Raw genomic sequence first — 15,052 nt, 5'->3', positions numbered from 1 at the left:
TTAAGTTATGCAGGTGGATGGTGGCCATATTCTGTATTTTGGTAGGGGGTTAAGTTATGCAGGTGGATGGTGGCCATATTCTGTATTTTGGTGGGGTTTAAGTTATGCAGGTGGATGGTGGCCATATTCTGTATTTTGGTAGGGGGTTAAGTTATGCAGGTGCATGCACATCTTAAAACTCAGCAAATATAAACTTAAGATCTGTTGTATACATTTTACATCAGAAGAAAAACAACAGGCAACTCTCCAGTTGAAATATTTCGGGAAAGTGTACAGATATTTACAATTTACTATGAAATGGATTAAAATCAAGATGAATCAATGGATGGGTAGAAGAATAGGCATTTCATAAAATAAGTTTGGTAATGTAGCACATAGGTGGTAAACATAGGTGTTTATTGTAAAATGTTTTCAACTTCACTGTATGTTTAAAAATTTTCATACTAAAGTGGTAGGAAAACAAAAAACCTGTGGGTATCCAGTCAAATCTGCTTTCTGTAGCACGGGCATCATACTTTTTGTTTAATTTCAAAATATTAAGGGTGTACAAATTGTTGTGGGTTTTTTGCTACATGGATAGCTTTTATAAGGTTTTAATTAGGGTTGTAAGTGTGTTCATCACCCAAACAGTGTTCACTGTGTCTGTCAGGTAGGTTTTAACATCCCCCCCCCCCACACCATACTTCTTTCTTTCCAATGCCTGTTACTTCTCTCTGTGCCTGTGTGTGCCCATCAATTAGATCCAAATTATTAGAAAGTACAAATGTTGGTTTTTCCATTCCTGAGATACTTCACTTTGAAGAATGGTTTCTAGTTCGATCCAAATTTCTGTAAAATACATTAATTCATTTCTTTTTATAGCTGAGTGGTACTCTATGGTATATAGATACCACATTTTTTTAATCCACACATGAATTGATGGTACCTGGGTCAATTCCACATCTTTGCAATTGTGAATTGTGCTGCAATAAATATTCTAGTGCGGTGTCTTTTTGACAAAATAACTTCTTTTCCTTAGGGCAGTTACCTGTTAGTGGGAGTGCTGGGTCTAATGGCAGGTCTACTTTTCGTTCTTAGAGAAATGTCCACAGTCTTTCATAGAGGTGGTGCTAATTTTCAGTTTCACCAACAGTGTATAAGTGTTACTTTCTCATACCAGCATCTATTGTTTGGGGGTTGTTTAGCAAAAGCCATTCCCACTGGGATAAGGTTATATCCCATTGTGGTTTTAACTTGCATTTCCCTGATGATTGGTCATGTTGAGCATTTTTCCCTATGTTTATTGACCATTTGTATATCTTCTTTTGAAAAGCTTCTCTTCATATCTTTTGACCACTTTTTAATGAGGGTGCTTGTTTTTTCCTGCTGATGTGTTTGAATTCTTTGTAGGTTATGGATATAAGCCCTTTATACCGTGTATAGTTTGTAAATATTTTCTCCCATCTGTAGGTGGTCTATTTGCTGTTGATTATTTCCTTTGGAAAATCTTTTAATTTAATCAAGTCTCATTTATTATTTTTGCTGTTGCTGTAACTGTCACTGGGGTCTTAGTCATAAATTTTTTCCAGGCCAATATGTAGAGAATATTTTCCTACATTTTCACCTAGCAATTTTATGGCTTCATGCTTTAAGTATTCTATCCATCTCATATTAATTTTGGTATATGGTGAGAGGTAGGGATCCTGTTTTATTCTTCTGTATATAGCTATCCAATTTTCCCAGCATCATTTATTGAACAGGAATATTTTCCCCCAGTGTATGTCAAAGATCACTTGGTTACCTAATAGGTGGATGATTTTATATTTGGGTTCTCCGTTTTATTCCATTGTTATGCATATCTATTTGTACCAATAGCATGCTGTTTTGGTTAGGATAGCCTTGTAGTATAATTTGAAGTCTAGTAATGTGATGCCTCCAGATGTGTTTGTTTTGCTTAAGATTCTTTATTTGGGCTCTTTCTTGGTTCCAAATGAAGCATACAATTAGTTTTTCTAGATCTCTGAAATATGATGTTGTAACCTTAGAACCTAGAATAGGGCCCAGAGCAAGTATCTCCTGATATGTTGGACGGACGGACGGATGGGAATGGATGGATGGATGGAGAAAAGAGTGCATGAGAACAAAGGAACCTAAGATGGATGATTTTATGTCAACTCTACACAAAATGCCAACCCAGAGGCATAGACTTAGAGAAAATGCAATGACAAAGCCACTGTTGGGAGCAGAGCTATGAATTCTGTAAGAAGATTAAGTGTCAAGCAAGATTATGAGCCTGGCCAGGACTTGTTCAACCATTTGTCAATAGTGACACTGCCACATGTTCTGGGAACAGAAGTGTACACAAGACCCTGCCTGTCCCAGTGCCATAGATTCATCCAAACAGTTGTCCCTCCAAGCAAGGGCTCTTCACACTTCCAAAAACCACATTCAGTTAAAGTCTCCTTTCCTCACTCCCTGATGCCCACCCAAGGGGGGAAAAAACCTCAAGCAATGAGAGAATCAACATGTCCTAATTCCAGCTTGGGCTCTGTGTGAGGCACTCTGCTACACTGCATCTTTTGCTTCTCACAAGTGCCCTGTGCAGATGTCACTGGCATGCTCATTTTATAGATGAAGAAACAGAAGCTGAAAGCTAGGCTCAGAGCAGGTGGACAGCATTTGAACCTTGTCTGGTTCTCGAAGTGGCTGCCCTCTGTGCTGGGACAGGCTGCCTTGTGCTCTCTCTTAAACACTTGATGAGCTGACTTCCCATTGGTGGTGACGGCCCCAGAGGAAATTCGTATTTGTGCAAAGATGCTGTGTAAGGCTGAAAGACTGCTTATAACACTAACTAATCAGTATCTCCTCTGGAAAGTGCTCTATAGCAGTGGTTCTCTACCTTCCTAATGCCGCAAACCTTTGATACAGTCCAAGGGATCCACAGGTTGAGAACCACTGCTCTAAAGGACACCCTGAGCCATCCAGGTGGGGAGAGTAGGGGGAGGTACAGATGGAGAACTTGCTTTAAGGGGGACAGCGCCACTGGCACCAGAGCACCCTGGCTGGTGGGGGCTGAAGTGGGTGTGTAGCAGGCAAGTTATTCATTTGAGACACTTTTCTGGAAGGGCCTTAATGGAGGAAGAGCCAGCATGGACTATGCAAGATCAGAGGCAGAAGGGAAGATCAGAAGGCAGCAGAAGCATCTGGGCCAGCCTGCCAGAAGGCTGTGTGAAAACAACAGAACCCTGTGTGGCCGGAGGCCCCTGGAGCTCTGAGGATTCTGGGAGCTTGGTCTTGGTCTTGCTTGGCACTTCTTAGACTGCAGAAGTGCAGGAGAGAAGGGAACAAGGAGACTCAGAGTCTGGGTCCTCATGAAAGCCAAGGTGAAGGTAGGGAATGCTACCGGCTGGTGTGGGAACGCCATGCAGGGAGGACTGTGGCTGAGAGGGGTGGAGGAAGATGGGCTGCAGGCGCTTGTCATGATGGCTCCAAGACTGAGTGATCACAGACCCCAGGGTGAAAACCTCCCCAACTCTGGTCCTACAGTCCAGGCCTGGAGAACTGAGTATCGTGTCTCCTCCAAACCCTCCCAGAAGCCTAGAAGCAGTAGGAAAAGGAAGTGGGTTGCTGGCATGGTAGGTGGGCTCCAGAATAAATGTGGACATGGGGGTTTCACCAGGATTTGCAAAATGACACCTGCCAGATCTAAGAGTATTTCTGAATAATCATTTGCAGAGAGTCAGATCGGATTCAAAGAGCCCCAAGGGGAAAAGAGTAAATTCCTGGGAAACAGTTTCCTGTGCCTGTGGGCTCTCTTCTCTTCTGCAGTTTCCCACCATGGCTGGAGGGCACACATGTTCTTACTGTCCTGCCATCACCCCAGGTATCAGTCAGGCTTCTCCAGAGAAACAGAAACAATGGGATGTAAGTGAATGGAGGGATGGATAGAGAGAGTCAGAGACTTATTTTAAAGAACTGGTTCACATAATAGTGGAGTCTGGCATTTCTAACTTTTGTAGGGCAAGCTGGCAGGCTGGAAATCCAGGGAAGAATTGATTCTGCAGCCCAAGTCCTGGAGATGGCCTTCCTTCTTCATCAGGGCAGATCAGCCCTTATCTCTTTACCACTTGGATGAAGCCCACCCACATTATGAATGGCCACTTTCTTTACTCTAGTCCACTAATGTAAATGTTAACTGCGTCTAAAAAATATCCTCACAGTGACATGTAGACGGATGTTTGACCAAATATCTGGGTACTGTGGCCCAGTCAACATGACACACAAAATTAAGCCATCACACGTTGTGTCATAATTTACTGTTTTTTAGGCCTGCTTTCTAAACAAGATTTCTGCCCTCAGAAAGCCCCCAGTCTTATTAGGAAGTCAGTGACTAAGGTGGCATATGGCCATACTCAGTGGCCCAGGGACTGTCTGCTAAATTATCAAGTGACCCAATTCACCTAATAATATAAACAACTGACACTTTTAAGTGTGCATGTTGAGGTCCTCAGATGTGAGATTCTGCAACGGTAGGAAGCTCTATGCTACCCCAATGTGCCCACAGCCGGACCTGGATTATGTGGAGAAGAAAGACTAGTTGGAGTTGAGAACTCGGCATCAACTCAGTAACCTTCTGCTGAGTGAATGAATCATGTTCATGCCCAAATATACCATGTTCAGAGAGCTTCTGTGGGGAGGTCCATGGCAGCCCATATGAGCAAAAGAAAAGCAGAAGTCATTAGAAAATACTCCCCAGGTGATTTTTCCCAGGAATAGAGTTGGCCATATAACCATCCACCCATCAGAAGATGAGTTCCTGGTCAGGAAGGACCCCATCTTCCTCCCTTTGCTTCCCAAGCAGCAAGCACAAAGATGGTTGGTATATCGAACATCCTCAAGGGCCTTCTGTGAGCCCACACAGGGAAAGGGGGGTAGGAGGAAGACAGGGTCAGGGAAGCACTTCTCCTGTACTTCTCTTCTAGAAGAACCTATCTCCCAACTACAGACTGAAAATTGAAGATTCTTATTTTCCCAGCATCCTCAGCAGCTGGGGCAGTCATGTGACCAATTGTAGACAGTGAAGCAGAAGGAGAAGTCAGCTGACCTGATTCTGAAGGATGCTCTTCTCTGCAAAGTCACAAAAGTGAGCACCAGTTGAGGGAAAACTTGGTAACCCCTTAACATCATTAGGTAAGAAATCTGAGAAGAAAAATCTTATCCCGCTGAGGAGGGTGGAGTATGTGGGTATGGAAAGAGTCCAGACCTACGATGACATCAGAGAACTGATACAGCACTGTGGAGACCCCCTACCCACGGACTACTTGTTTTGGTGGCACCTTCAACATCTATCCCAACTGTGACTCTCTGTCACTACTCCTAACACTGCCACCTGGTCCAAGCCAGCAGCCCCTCTCCTCACGGTCTTCCTGTTTCTGCCAGGGCCCCTCCCAAGCTGCCCTCAACACAGTAGCCAACATGACCTGCTGCAAACTTCTCCAAACAGATCACACTGCTGCTTTGCTCAGAACTCCCCAGAACCTCCCTTTCCTTCTTACTCTGAGAACGGCCAAAGTCTCTACCATAGACTCATGGTCCTCAAGGTCCTTGCAGAGCTCCCTGACCCTGTCTTCCTCCCACCCCCTACTGCTGGACACTCCTCAAAACACCAGCACACTCTCTTTCAGGGTATTTGCACTTGCGGGTCATCTGCCTGGGACCTGTCTTCCTCCTCCAGGTTTCAGCTCATTTTATCTCACACCTTCTTACCATTGAGAGCGGTGTCTAGTAGAACCATCTATGACAGCATTTTTCAACCTTTTTTTTTAATCTCACAGTGCACTTGAACCTGTAGTTGAACTTTCACCACACACTTAAGTCATGTTGATTAAAAAAAAAAGAAAGAGCAAAAATATATATATTTTTACTATACCTTGAACTTCTTTTGAAAGTTAACTTAATTAATGATCTTTAAAAATTTTCACAGCACACCAAGATCTTCTCATGGTATGCCAGTGTGCCCGGCACAGTGGCTGAAATCACTTATCTATGGTGATGGAAACACACTATAATCATCTGAGCTGTCCAATGCGGTAGCACTGGCCACACATGGCTAGTGAGCACTTGAAATGTGGCTAGTATGACCGAGGGACTGAATTGTTGCCATTGTATTTGAATTCAAATACCCACATGTGGGTTGGTGGGTAGCCTACCGACAGCTCAGCTCCAAGAAATAGCAACTTCTCCTGGCCACTCTCCACAGAAGTCCATTCTCCCTGACCTGACTATATTTTGAGTACACTTATCCTTATCTAGTGCTCCAGATACGTACACACTTGTTTGCCATCTCTCATTTCTAAATGGAAGCCCCACAAGAAAAGGCACTTAGGTCTGATTTGGTTACTACTGATGAACTAGTGCCTGCTACAGAGTTTGTGTGTAGTTAGAATTCAAGTAGGGAGGCTATTTGAGATGATCCAACTTCTTAGGTCAAATGTCCCACTTCAACTCTGAGTTTTCAATTAAGAGTGTGGGGTTGCTGAAGCAGCAGGTGTGTGGTGGGCCTTCAATTCAAATCCCAGCTTTGATACCTCCTTGTCTGGGTAAAGTCCTCATCTTCATGAGTTACCAAGACTAAGTTTTGTATTTAAGTTTTTCCATCTATAAAATGAAAATAATAAGAGCTATATAAAAATATTAGACAAGATCTGGGATCCAATAGGTCCTCAAAACCATTCTTGCCAAAGAAAATTTCTAAGTGGGAACATACTGGGGGGAGCACCTTTTGGTTTTCTAACCCCCACCCCCACCTACCTCTCATAGTTCTTTGCAGCCTTTTACCAAAATCAGTCAAGGATCACAAATATGAACCTTCCAAAACAACAAACACCTCCACTGCTGGAAAGAGCTGCTTTTGTGATAAGTTTTTGGGTTGTTTTTTCCCACTTTCCTCATTTAGAATTTCAAGGAAGAAATAGCATTAGCAATCTTGAAATAATTACCATTGTAATTCACCTAAACCAGGGCTGCTCTGGTAATTTAATTTTCAGAATAAAATTACCCCAGATCCAAAGGAAACTATTCAGACTTCCTTTCCTGTTTCAAATTTGTCAACTGAAATCTTTCTGTCCAACAGGAAATTCTCAGTGCCCACTGACCAACACAAAAACAGACACACAAATACATCTACTTTTACCCAGCAGTCTTGACTTCTATATTTTGTTCATGAGTATTTTAAAAATCCATCATTCTTACCTTTCCAAAACTTCCTTTCCCAATGGCCCGCAGAATCTGAAAATGGTCAAAGTTGACTGCAGAAGAAAAAAAAAGAAAACAAGTCAGATTTGATAACCTTGTATTGCTCCTTACATATGTGCATACCCACGATCTCACAAGTGTCCAGGTTTCCACTGTGGGACATGTGGCTGTTTGCCATCACAGCACTCACCCCAAATGCACACACAAAGTCCTTGCCCGCACATCCCGATCTCTCCAGCACACACACTGCTCCATCTTGTACCTTCCCTCCACACCACACTGACCGATAGGGCTGGTCCCTGCTGCTTCTGCTTTCTCTCTCTAACCACCTGCCTGGATTCTACACTCTTCCCACATCAACAACAGTCCCCCATGCCCATCTTAATCCACAGACATCTCCCTGCCGTCCTTCTACTTGACCCACTTGGCCATCCCCTCCTTTGTGAAGTCCTTCTCGGCCTCCATGGCATGTCCTTTCCAGTCTTCCCTTATGCTTCAGCTCCCTGTGCACATTCAGCCTGTTCTCCCAGGCCTTAGGTCTGTCTACCCCTGTCCTACAACCACTGTCTTCTGTGGGCTCCACTGGCATCGATTACCACCCAACTGCCCACAGATCTGCAAGATATCCTCAGCCCACCCCGCAGCTCCCCCTGGAGGTTTCAAACCCACCTTGAACTCAACAGATCCAAAGTAGAACTCACACTCAAAGCCTTGGGACTCAACCTGGACTCCTTTCTCTCCCACCCCCCCCCCAGCCAGTCCTTCAGCACTTAGGTCCACTTTGCCTTTTCACTGTCGCTCACATCTTCCCGTCCTGTGGCTGCCCCTCTGCTCTACTCCACCATCTTCTGTCACCTGCACCACTACAGTGGCCTCCCAGTGTCCTCTCCAAACCCTCCCAGGCTGGGATACGTGTGACAAGTAGGGTAGCCTGCACATCCCTGCATGCTCCTGGCCAACACCCCTCCACTGCTGTCAGACTCCTCCTCAGGGAGCAAGACCCCTGCCACGCGTCCTACCTCCCCTCCCTTCCCCACGCCCTCTCCTGAGCAGCACCAGGACAGCCAGTACTCCCAGGCCTTTGGGACTCTTCTCCAGGCCCTGCCTGTCACTCAGCAGCATCTGTCCCAGGAAGGCTGCCCTTGCCCTCCAGACTGAGTCCTGCTCCCTATGAAAGCTCTCACAGGCCTGTGAACTTCACTCCAAAATGTATCATTCTGCATAATTTTACATGTATTTGTATATTTCATTAAATTGACTTTTCTCTACTAGACTCTAAGCTCCCTGAGATCCAGGGGCATGTTTATCTTCTGCTATTGCACCCTCAGCACACTGTTTAATATACAGTTAGTATTCAATAAATATTCATTGACTAAAGAATTATTTTTTTTTTTTTTTTTTTTTTGAGACGGAGCCTCAAGCTTTCCCCCTGGGTAGAGTGCCATGGCATCACACTCACAGCAACCTCCAACTCTTGGGCTCAAGCGTGTCTCCTGCCTCAGCCTCCCAAGTAGCTGGGACTACAGACGCCCACCACAACGCCCGGCCATTTTTTGGTTGCAGCCATCATTGTTGTTTGGCGGGCCCGGGCTGGGGATTCGAACCTGCCACCTTAGGTGTATGTGGCTGGCGCCTTAGCCGCTTGAGCCACAGGCGCCAAGCCCATTGACTAAAGAAATAATTGAATGGACTAATCTCCATATTCATAGTGCCAAACACAACTCCTGGTACATAGTAAGTGTTCGGTAAATATTTTTGAATTAGATTGAATTGCAGCCAGTTTCCAATAACTAGGAAAGACACGTTATTTATAAAAGATAAAGGGCATTGATTAGTTTACCACATATGGAAGATGAGGGCACATGAATGAATGTAATCTATTCCCTGTATATTGGAACTTACGCAATAGAGGATAATTATGTTGAGTTGTACTCTTGTCAACCCACAATCAGAATCCAGCACACCCTTAAATGCCTAGCATGCCTAGAATAGAGTGGTCAACTTAGCAAAATCTTGTTTCTTTGACTTAGACTTGTTTCCTCTCAGCACACCTTTTCCAAGAAAAGAAGTTCCATACTTTCACCTCTTACCTACTCACAAAAGGTCAAACGAAAGGAAAAAAGCAGCGACCCTGGATTGTGGCTTGTTAGGTAACCAGTAGCATGCCAGGAAATGTCCTATCTGTGAGACACCCCTCCCCGCCCCGTCCCATGAGACCCCATGGCCCTGTGAGACCTTACAGTCCCATGAGACAGGTACCGCCTAGGCACTTGCCACCTACCCTGGAATCAGGAATCACTGCTGCCCTGAAGGCCCATGCTGCCCACGCTGCCATGGCTTAGGCTTTTGTGTTCCTTGCCTGGAGGGCTGTTACCCCAACACTCCTTATTTTGGAGAAAACTCATTGAGTGTTGCTCAGGAGTAGGAGTAGGGGAAGGGAGGTGGGATGAGGGACAGGGGCCTTGCTCCCTGTAGAGGGGTCTCACAGGACCTCAGAGTGAGTCTCACGAATAGGATGTCTTTGAAGCACAGCTCATGAGGTCGCTCTCTTGTAAAGATTTTCCACCCACCATCACCCCAACCACTGTCTCCTTAAAGCTCCCTCTAAACCTTCTGCAAGCATCTAATAGTTTAGGAGAATGCGCTCTGCAGTCAGACCGCATAGGTCCACAGTCCAGCTCTGCCACAGTCTTTGTGCCCGTGGACACATCACTTAGCCTCTGTATGCCTCAGTCACCCCATCTGTATAATGGAGAAGTGGTGCCTGGCTTCCAGAAAGAGCTCAGAACACTGCCTGGCACACTGCAGTCTCTCAGAACATGCAGCGACTAGTACTGGGGGTGAGGGGCAACCATCTCCCTCTTCTGGCTTCTTCTTGGAGGGATATTGCCCTACACATCTGTAGCTCTTGCCCCATCCAAGGTAGTGTTTGTTAGCCCATGGTGAGCTGGAAGACGGGGGACATGGGTGCCCTGAGACAGGTTCCACCTTCTCTCTGGAGTGTGTCAGTCTCTAGGGAGCAAGGCTCTCTGCTCCTCTGGCTTTTCAGGGCCAGCTGCCAAGTGGAGAGGTCTGTGGGGTCTAGACTTACCTTTGACCAGGCTGCTGAGACCAGCTAATCCTGGGCTTCAGCACCAGGGACCCCAGAGCAAGTTGCTCTCCTGAGCACCATTCCCCGACCCCAGCTTTAGGACCTGAGAGGGAAGACTGGATTCCCCACCAAGCAGCTCTCTGTCCTGTCTCCTAACACAAAGGTTCTGACAGTTACGGAGCAAACTGTCATGATTTTCATGAGTAATGTGTTCCCACACATCCATATCACCTGTATCCCCTGGATTCCTTGGGGGGAACTGACATGATGTATGGGGCAACACAGAAATAACAACTGCTTCCTGCCAGACTGGATCCAACTGACTTGGAGCATGTGGCCTTGTTTCTTACTTATTTGGCATCTCCCTGGGACATGGCACACTGATAACGAGATAACAGTGCCTAAAAGAACATACTTTGAATAAAGTGGTTGGAAAACTGACTGAAATGACTCCAGGTAATGAGAACACCAGGCCAAAGATGGGTCTCAGAACCACATCGTCACATGGGGTTGTTTCCTGAGAGCAAGAGGAGTTGGCTGGGGATGTGGGAGAGTCAAAGAGCCGCTTCTTAGGGGGAACTTGTCTTGGTTCACCTGGGACCTTCCTGGTTTTAGCATGAAAATTCTTATGTCTCTGGAAATGAAGAAAAACCAGATGGTTGGTCTGGCTTGGTGAAGAAGACACAGCACAGCCAGAGCTGGTGGGGGGGACTGGTGGGTGGGGAGGTACAATTTGAAAAGCAGTGTCGTTTTGGACAACCAGACACTTGGAGTTGTGAGGGATGATACCAACGGCAAAGCCAAAGAGTGACAGTGGCCTCACCCAAACACATGAGAATAGTAATACCTGCCCTGACAGCTGTCATACAGGTGACGAAATACACAAGGCGCTGGGCATTATTTCCTCACCAAATACTGTGTGATCTGCTCAGCGAGGCTCAACTCCCCCGTCCTTCTTGATAACAAAGCCCTGGCTCTGTTTAGGGGTCAGTGTAGCCAACCCGAGGCAATGAATCACAACTCGCTCATCGTTACTAAAATCACGATCATTTAAAGCCAGGCATTTCTGGAGCCTCCTAGAGCCTTGTTAAAACAGATCTGTGGGCCCTACCTCTTGACAAACAGAGCACTGATACAGTATTTCTGGGAAAGCATTTCTTCCTGATGGAAAAAGGACAGATAAAGCTGAGTGGGCCTTTCACCCTCTCATTTCTTCTTGCCTTGAATGTGGACATGATGTCTGGAGCTGCAGCAGCCATCTTGTGACTACAAAGCAACAAACACCATCAAAAGTCAAGGACAGAGGCAGAGAAGGGACTCCCTGTTCTGAGCCCTGAAGCTGTGATGGCAATCTCCTACCGCTGCACTTAATATGTTAGAAAAAAAAAAAAAATCTTACTTGCTCAGTGGGTCAGGTTTGCTATTAGTAGAAACCAGAAACATTCTTTTACTTTTTTTTTTTTTTTGAGACAGAGTCTCACTTTTTCACCCTGGGTAGAGTGCTGGGACATCATAGCTCACAGCAACCTCAAACTCTTGGGCTCAAGCAGTTCTTTTGCCTCAGCCTCCCAAGTAGCTGGGACTGTTACAGGTGCCTGCCACAATGCCGGGCTGGGTCTTGCTCTTGTTTAGTCTGTTTTCCACCTCAGGAGCTCAGGAGATCCACCTACCTCAGCTTCCCAGAGTGCTGGGCTTACAGGTACATGCCACCACAGCGGGCCAAAACATTCTTTTCTGATAGGCAAACCAAGGCACTGCAGAGGCTTAACAAATGCTAACTATTCTATTGCTAAATTTCCAGCCCCATTCTGCTTTGTTTTACTGAGCGGCAAAAGAACAAGGGTTGTTTGGGGCATCCACACAGGGGGCAGGCTGCCTAGATTTGAATTCTGTCTCCACCATTCAGCAGCTTCATGACGTTGGGGAAGTCACTTAACCACTCTATGCTTCAGTCTCTCTTATCTGCTCAGTATAAGGTAACTACTTCGTACAGCCTTTGTAAAATAGTGCATGAATTAATACAGATAACGTTTAGAGTAGTGCTAGGACTAATGGCTACAAGTCTGAGGTGTCGCTATCCACGCTGTTCCCAGTGAGTGTCTTTTCCTTATTTTTCACCCTTGTGATACAATGCTGGTCCGATTAAATTGAGACACAACACCCCCTGGGTGATAAAGGTAGAAGTGTATTAGCGCCAATTAGTTACCGCTGGTGACTGATCACCCTGGGTAAATGCAGCTCCCCTGCCTGGAGTGCCAGTAGGGCCGTTCACATTTCCTCTAGACCAGTTATTCCTAATGAATTTCCTGGCGCTCCTCCAACACTGTGGTTGTCTGTGAGGCAGTTTGTTCCCAGAGCCAAGTGTGAACTTTCAAGATGGCAATCTCCAATGGAAAGGAGCCACACCCCGCATCCCGCACAAGCACAAGCATGTGAGCACCGCACATAGCAGCAAGGGATGCAGGCACACGCCCCTCTGCTGCCCCTCCAAAGCTAAAGCCAGGGCGACCTCCCTGAAGCACTGGTGCCAGGCATAAGGGCTGCATGTGGGCAGGTCACACACCGTCTTTGTTCTGGCTCGGTGATTAAAATTGTTTTGGATAAGTTACAGTATGTAAAAATCAGATATTTGCACCTAAAATTTTGATTTCTGACATGTTTTAATTTGTTTTGTGTGCTATAACAAAATATCACAGACTGGGTAAATTGTTAAAATAATAAAATGAGAAAAAGAAATTTGTTTTTCACAGCTCTAGATGCTAGGACGGCGAAAATCAGGGTGCTGGCATCTGGTGAGAGCCTTCCTGCTGGGTCATCCCATGGCCAGAGCACAAGAGAGCAAGATGGGACCGAACTTGCCTTGTGACAAGTGACAATGAACCCACCTCCATGGTACTGATAGTGATCCATTCATGAAGGCAGAATCCTCATGGCCTAGTCATCACTTATTTGGCCCTACCTAACAACACCGCTGCACTGGGGATTAAGTTCTCAACACATAAACTTTGGGGGACACATTCAAGCCATGACAGCTCCACAGCCATGACATCATTCAGGGAATTAGGAGATTTTCCAACACTGGCCTGCAATGCCCTCCACAATAGTCTCCCTGACGCACCACTGTCACACCTGGCCCAGAGTGTGCCTGTGTCCTGCATGACTCCACAAGCATCTGAGGATTTGGTGGTTGCGCTACAGCAGAAGGGGACCCATCTGTTGTCAGAGAGGCAGTGAGGGGTGGGAAGGAGGATTTGGTGTCCCACAGAGGTAGATCTAAACTCAGACCTATCATTGAACCTGAGAAAATAAATTAACTTGTGAGCCTCGATGTTCCTATTACTAAAATGGAGGTAGGGAAGCCTACCTCTCTGAGTCAGGGCAAGGATCACAGCCAGCCGCAGCCCCAAAGAGTATCCATCCAAACCTCTAATGAGGTCCACCCATCAGTGGACCCGTAACCTGGTTACTTAACACATCGGACTCTCAGGTTCTTCATCTGAGGGGGATAATACTCATCTGGTGGGATTTTTTCTCATGATATGACTAATGTATAATTAGCACATGGTAGTGGTAAGAACTCACTTTTGAGTTTATCTCTCCTTAGTACAGATATGACACAGGTGTCCAGATGACTCCTTCAAGACAGGACTGCAGTTCTGCTCATCACTGAATCCCAGGTGGCTGATAGGCACTCAGCCCACATGACGCGTGGTGCGTGCATGAAGAGTGACAAACAAGAACAGGTGGGGGCTCTCCCAGGGACGGGGAAGTGAGGTCACCTCTCTACAGAAAATTGTTGGTGTCTACACAGAAAGGGAGGGCGACTCAGCTGTGGCAGGCATCCACCATAAACAGCTTCCATGAGTCACTCATCCAATAAATACAGATGGTATGAAAAAAATTGTATGCACAATTTAAGAAAAGAAAAAACTGTATTACAATTGTAATCCTGGAGTCACAGCTGACTTCTACAATCATAAGAGATACAAGATTCAACATACAAGATTTAAAAGGCTATCAGTATATACTGAGTATTACAATTTTAATATAGTTTTTTCCTTTCTTAAAATGTATACACTTTTTTGGCACTCTCTGTTTATCAAGTGAATAAATGCATTTCTTGCAACTGGGTCTACACTAGCAGAGACAGTGTCCAAGTGTGCACTGTGTGCTGGGCCCTATCCTCAGTACTAGGAAGGAGACAGATGATGACCCCATAGCCAGGACCCAACCTTCAGGTGTAAGGAGACAAATAAATCTCCAATTCAATGATAGAAAGTGGTAAATTTTACAAAGAAAGTCAGTCCAAGCATAAGAGTTTCCTAGTGCTGCTGTAACAAATAGCCACAAACTTAGGAACTTAAATAATACAAATGTGTTGTCTTACAGTCCTGGAGGTCAGAAGTCTGACTTCTTGCTGGACTAAGATCCCACTGTGGGCAGCTGCATTTCTTCTGGGAGCTCCAGGAAGAATCCATTTCTTTGTCTCTTCCAGCTTGTAGAGGCCAACATTGCCCCTTAGCTTGTGGCCCCATATTGGTCTGACCTCTGCTTCTGTTGTCTCCTTCTCTGACCATCCTGCCTCCCTTTTACAAGAACCTTGTGATTACATTTAGTCCCTACCTGGATAATCTTTGATAATGTCCCATCTTGAGATCCTCCACTTAGTCCCCACTGCAAAGTCCCTATGCCACGTGATGTAATGCATACACAGGTTCCAAGACTTAC

At 45.6% G+C, this 15,052-nt stretch overlaps 1 protein-coding gene across 1 annotated transcript in view; it reads right to left on the bottom strand.

The window, feature by feature from the left end:
• The window catches only part of STK32B (serine/threonine kinase 32B), a 416,355-nt gene that overhangs the window by 337,601 nt on the left and 63,702 nt on the right, over positions 1-15,052 (bottom strand). Inside the window, exon 2 of the mRNA XM_003800212.1 lies at positions 7,231-7,286. Within this exon, the coding sequence (XP_003800260.1) occupies positions 7,231-7,286 (56 nt within the window). The remainder of the gene's footprint in view (positions 1-7,230; positions 7,287-15,052) is intronic.

This window comes from Otolemur garnettii, unplaced genomic scaffold (genome assembly GCF_000181295.1).
Source record: "Otolemur garnettii isolate 467f Iridium unplaced genomic scaffold, OtoGar3 scaffold00171, whole genome shotgun sequence".
Classification (NCBI taxonomy): domain Eukaryota; kingdom Metazoa; phylum Chordata; class Mammalia; order Primates; family Galagidae; genus Otolemur; species Otolemur garnettii.
Note: the sequence above shows the minus strand (reverse complement) of the source record. Positions and strands in the feature narration are given on the sequence as shown.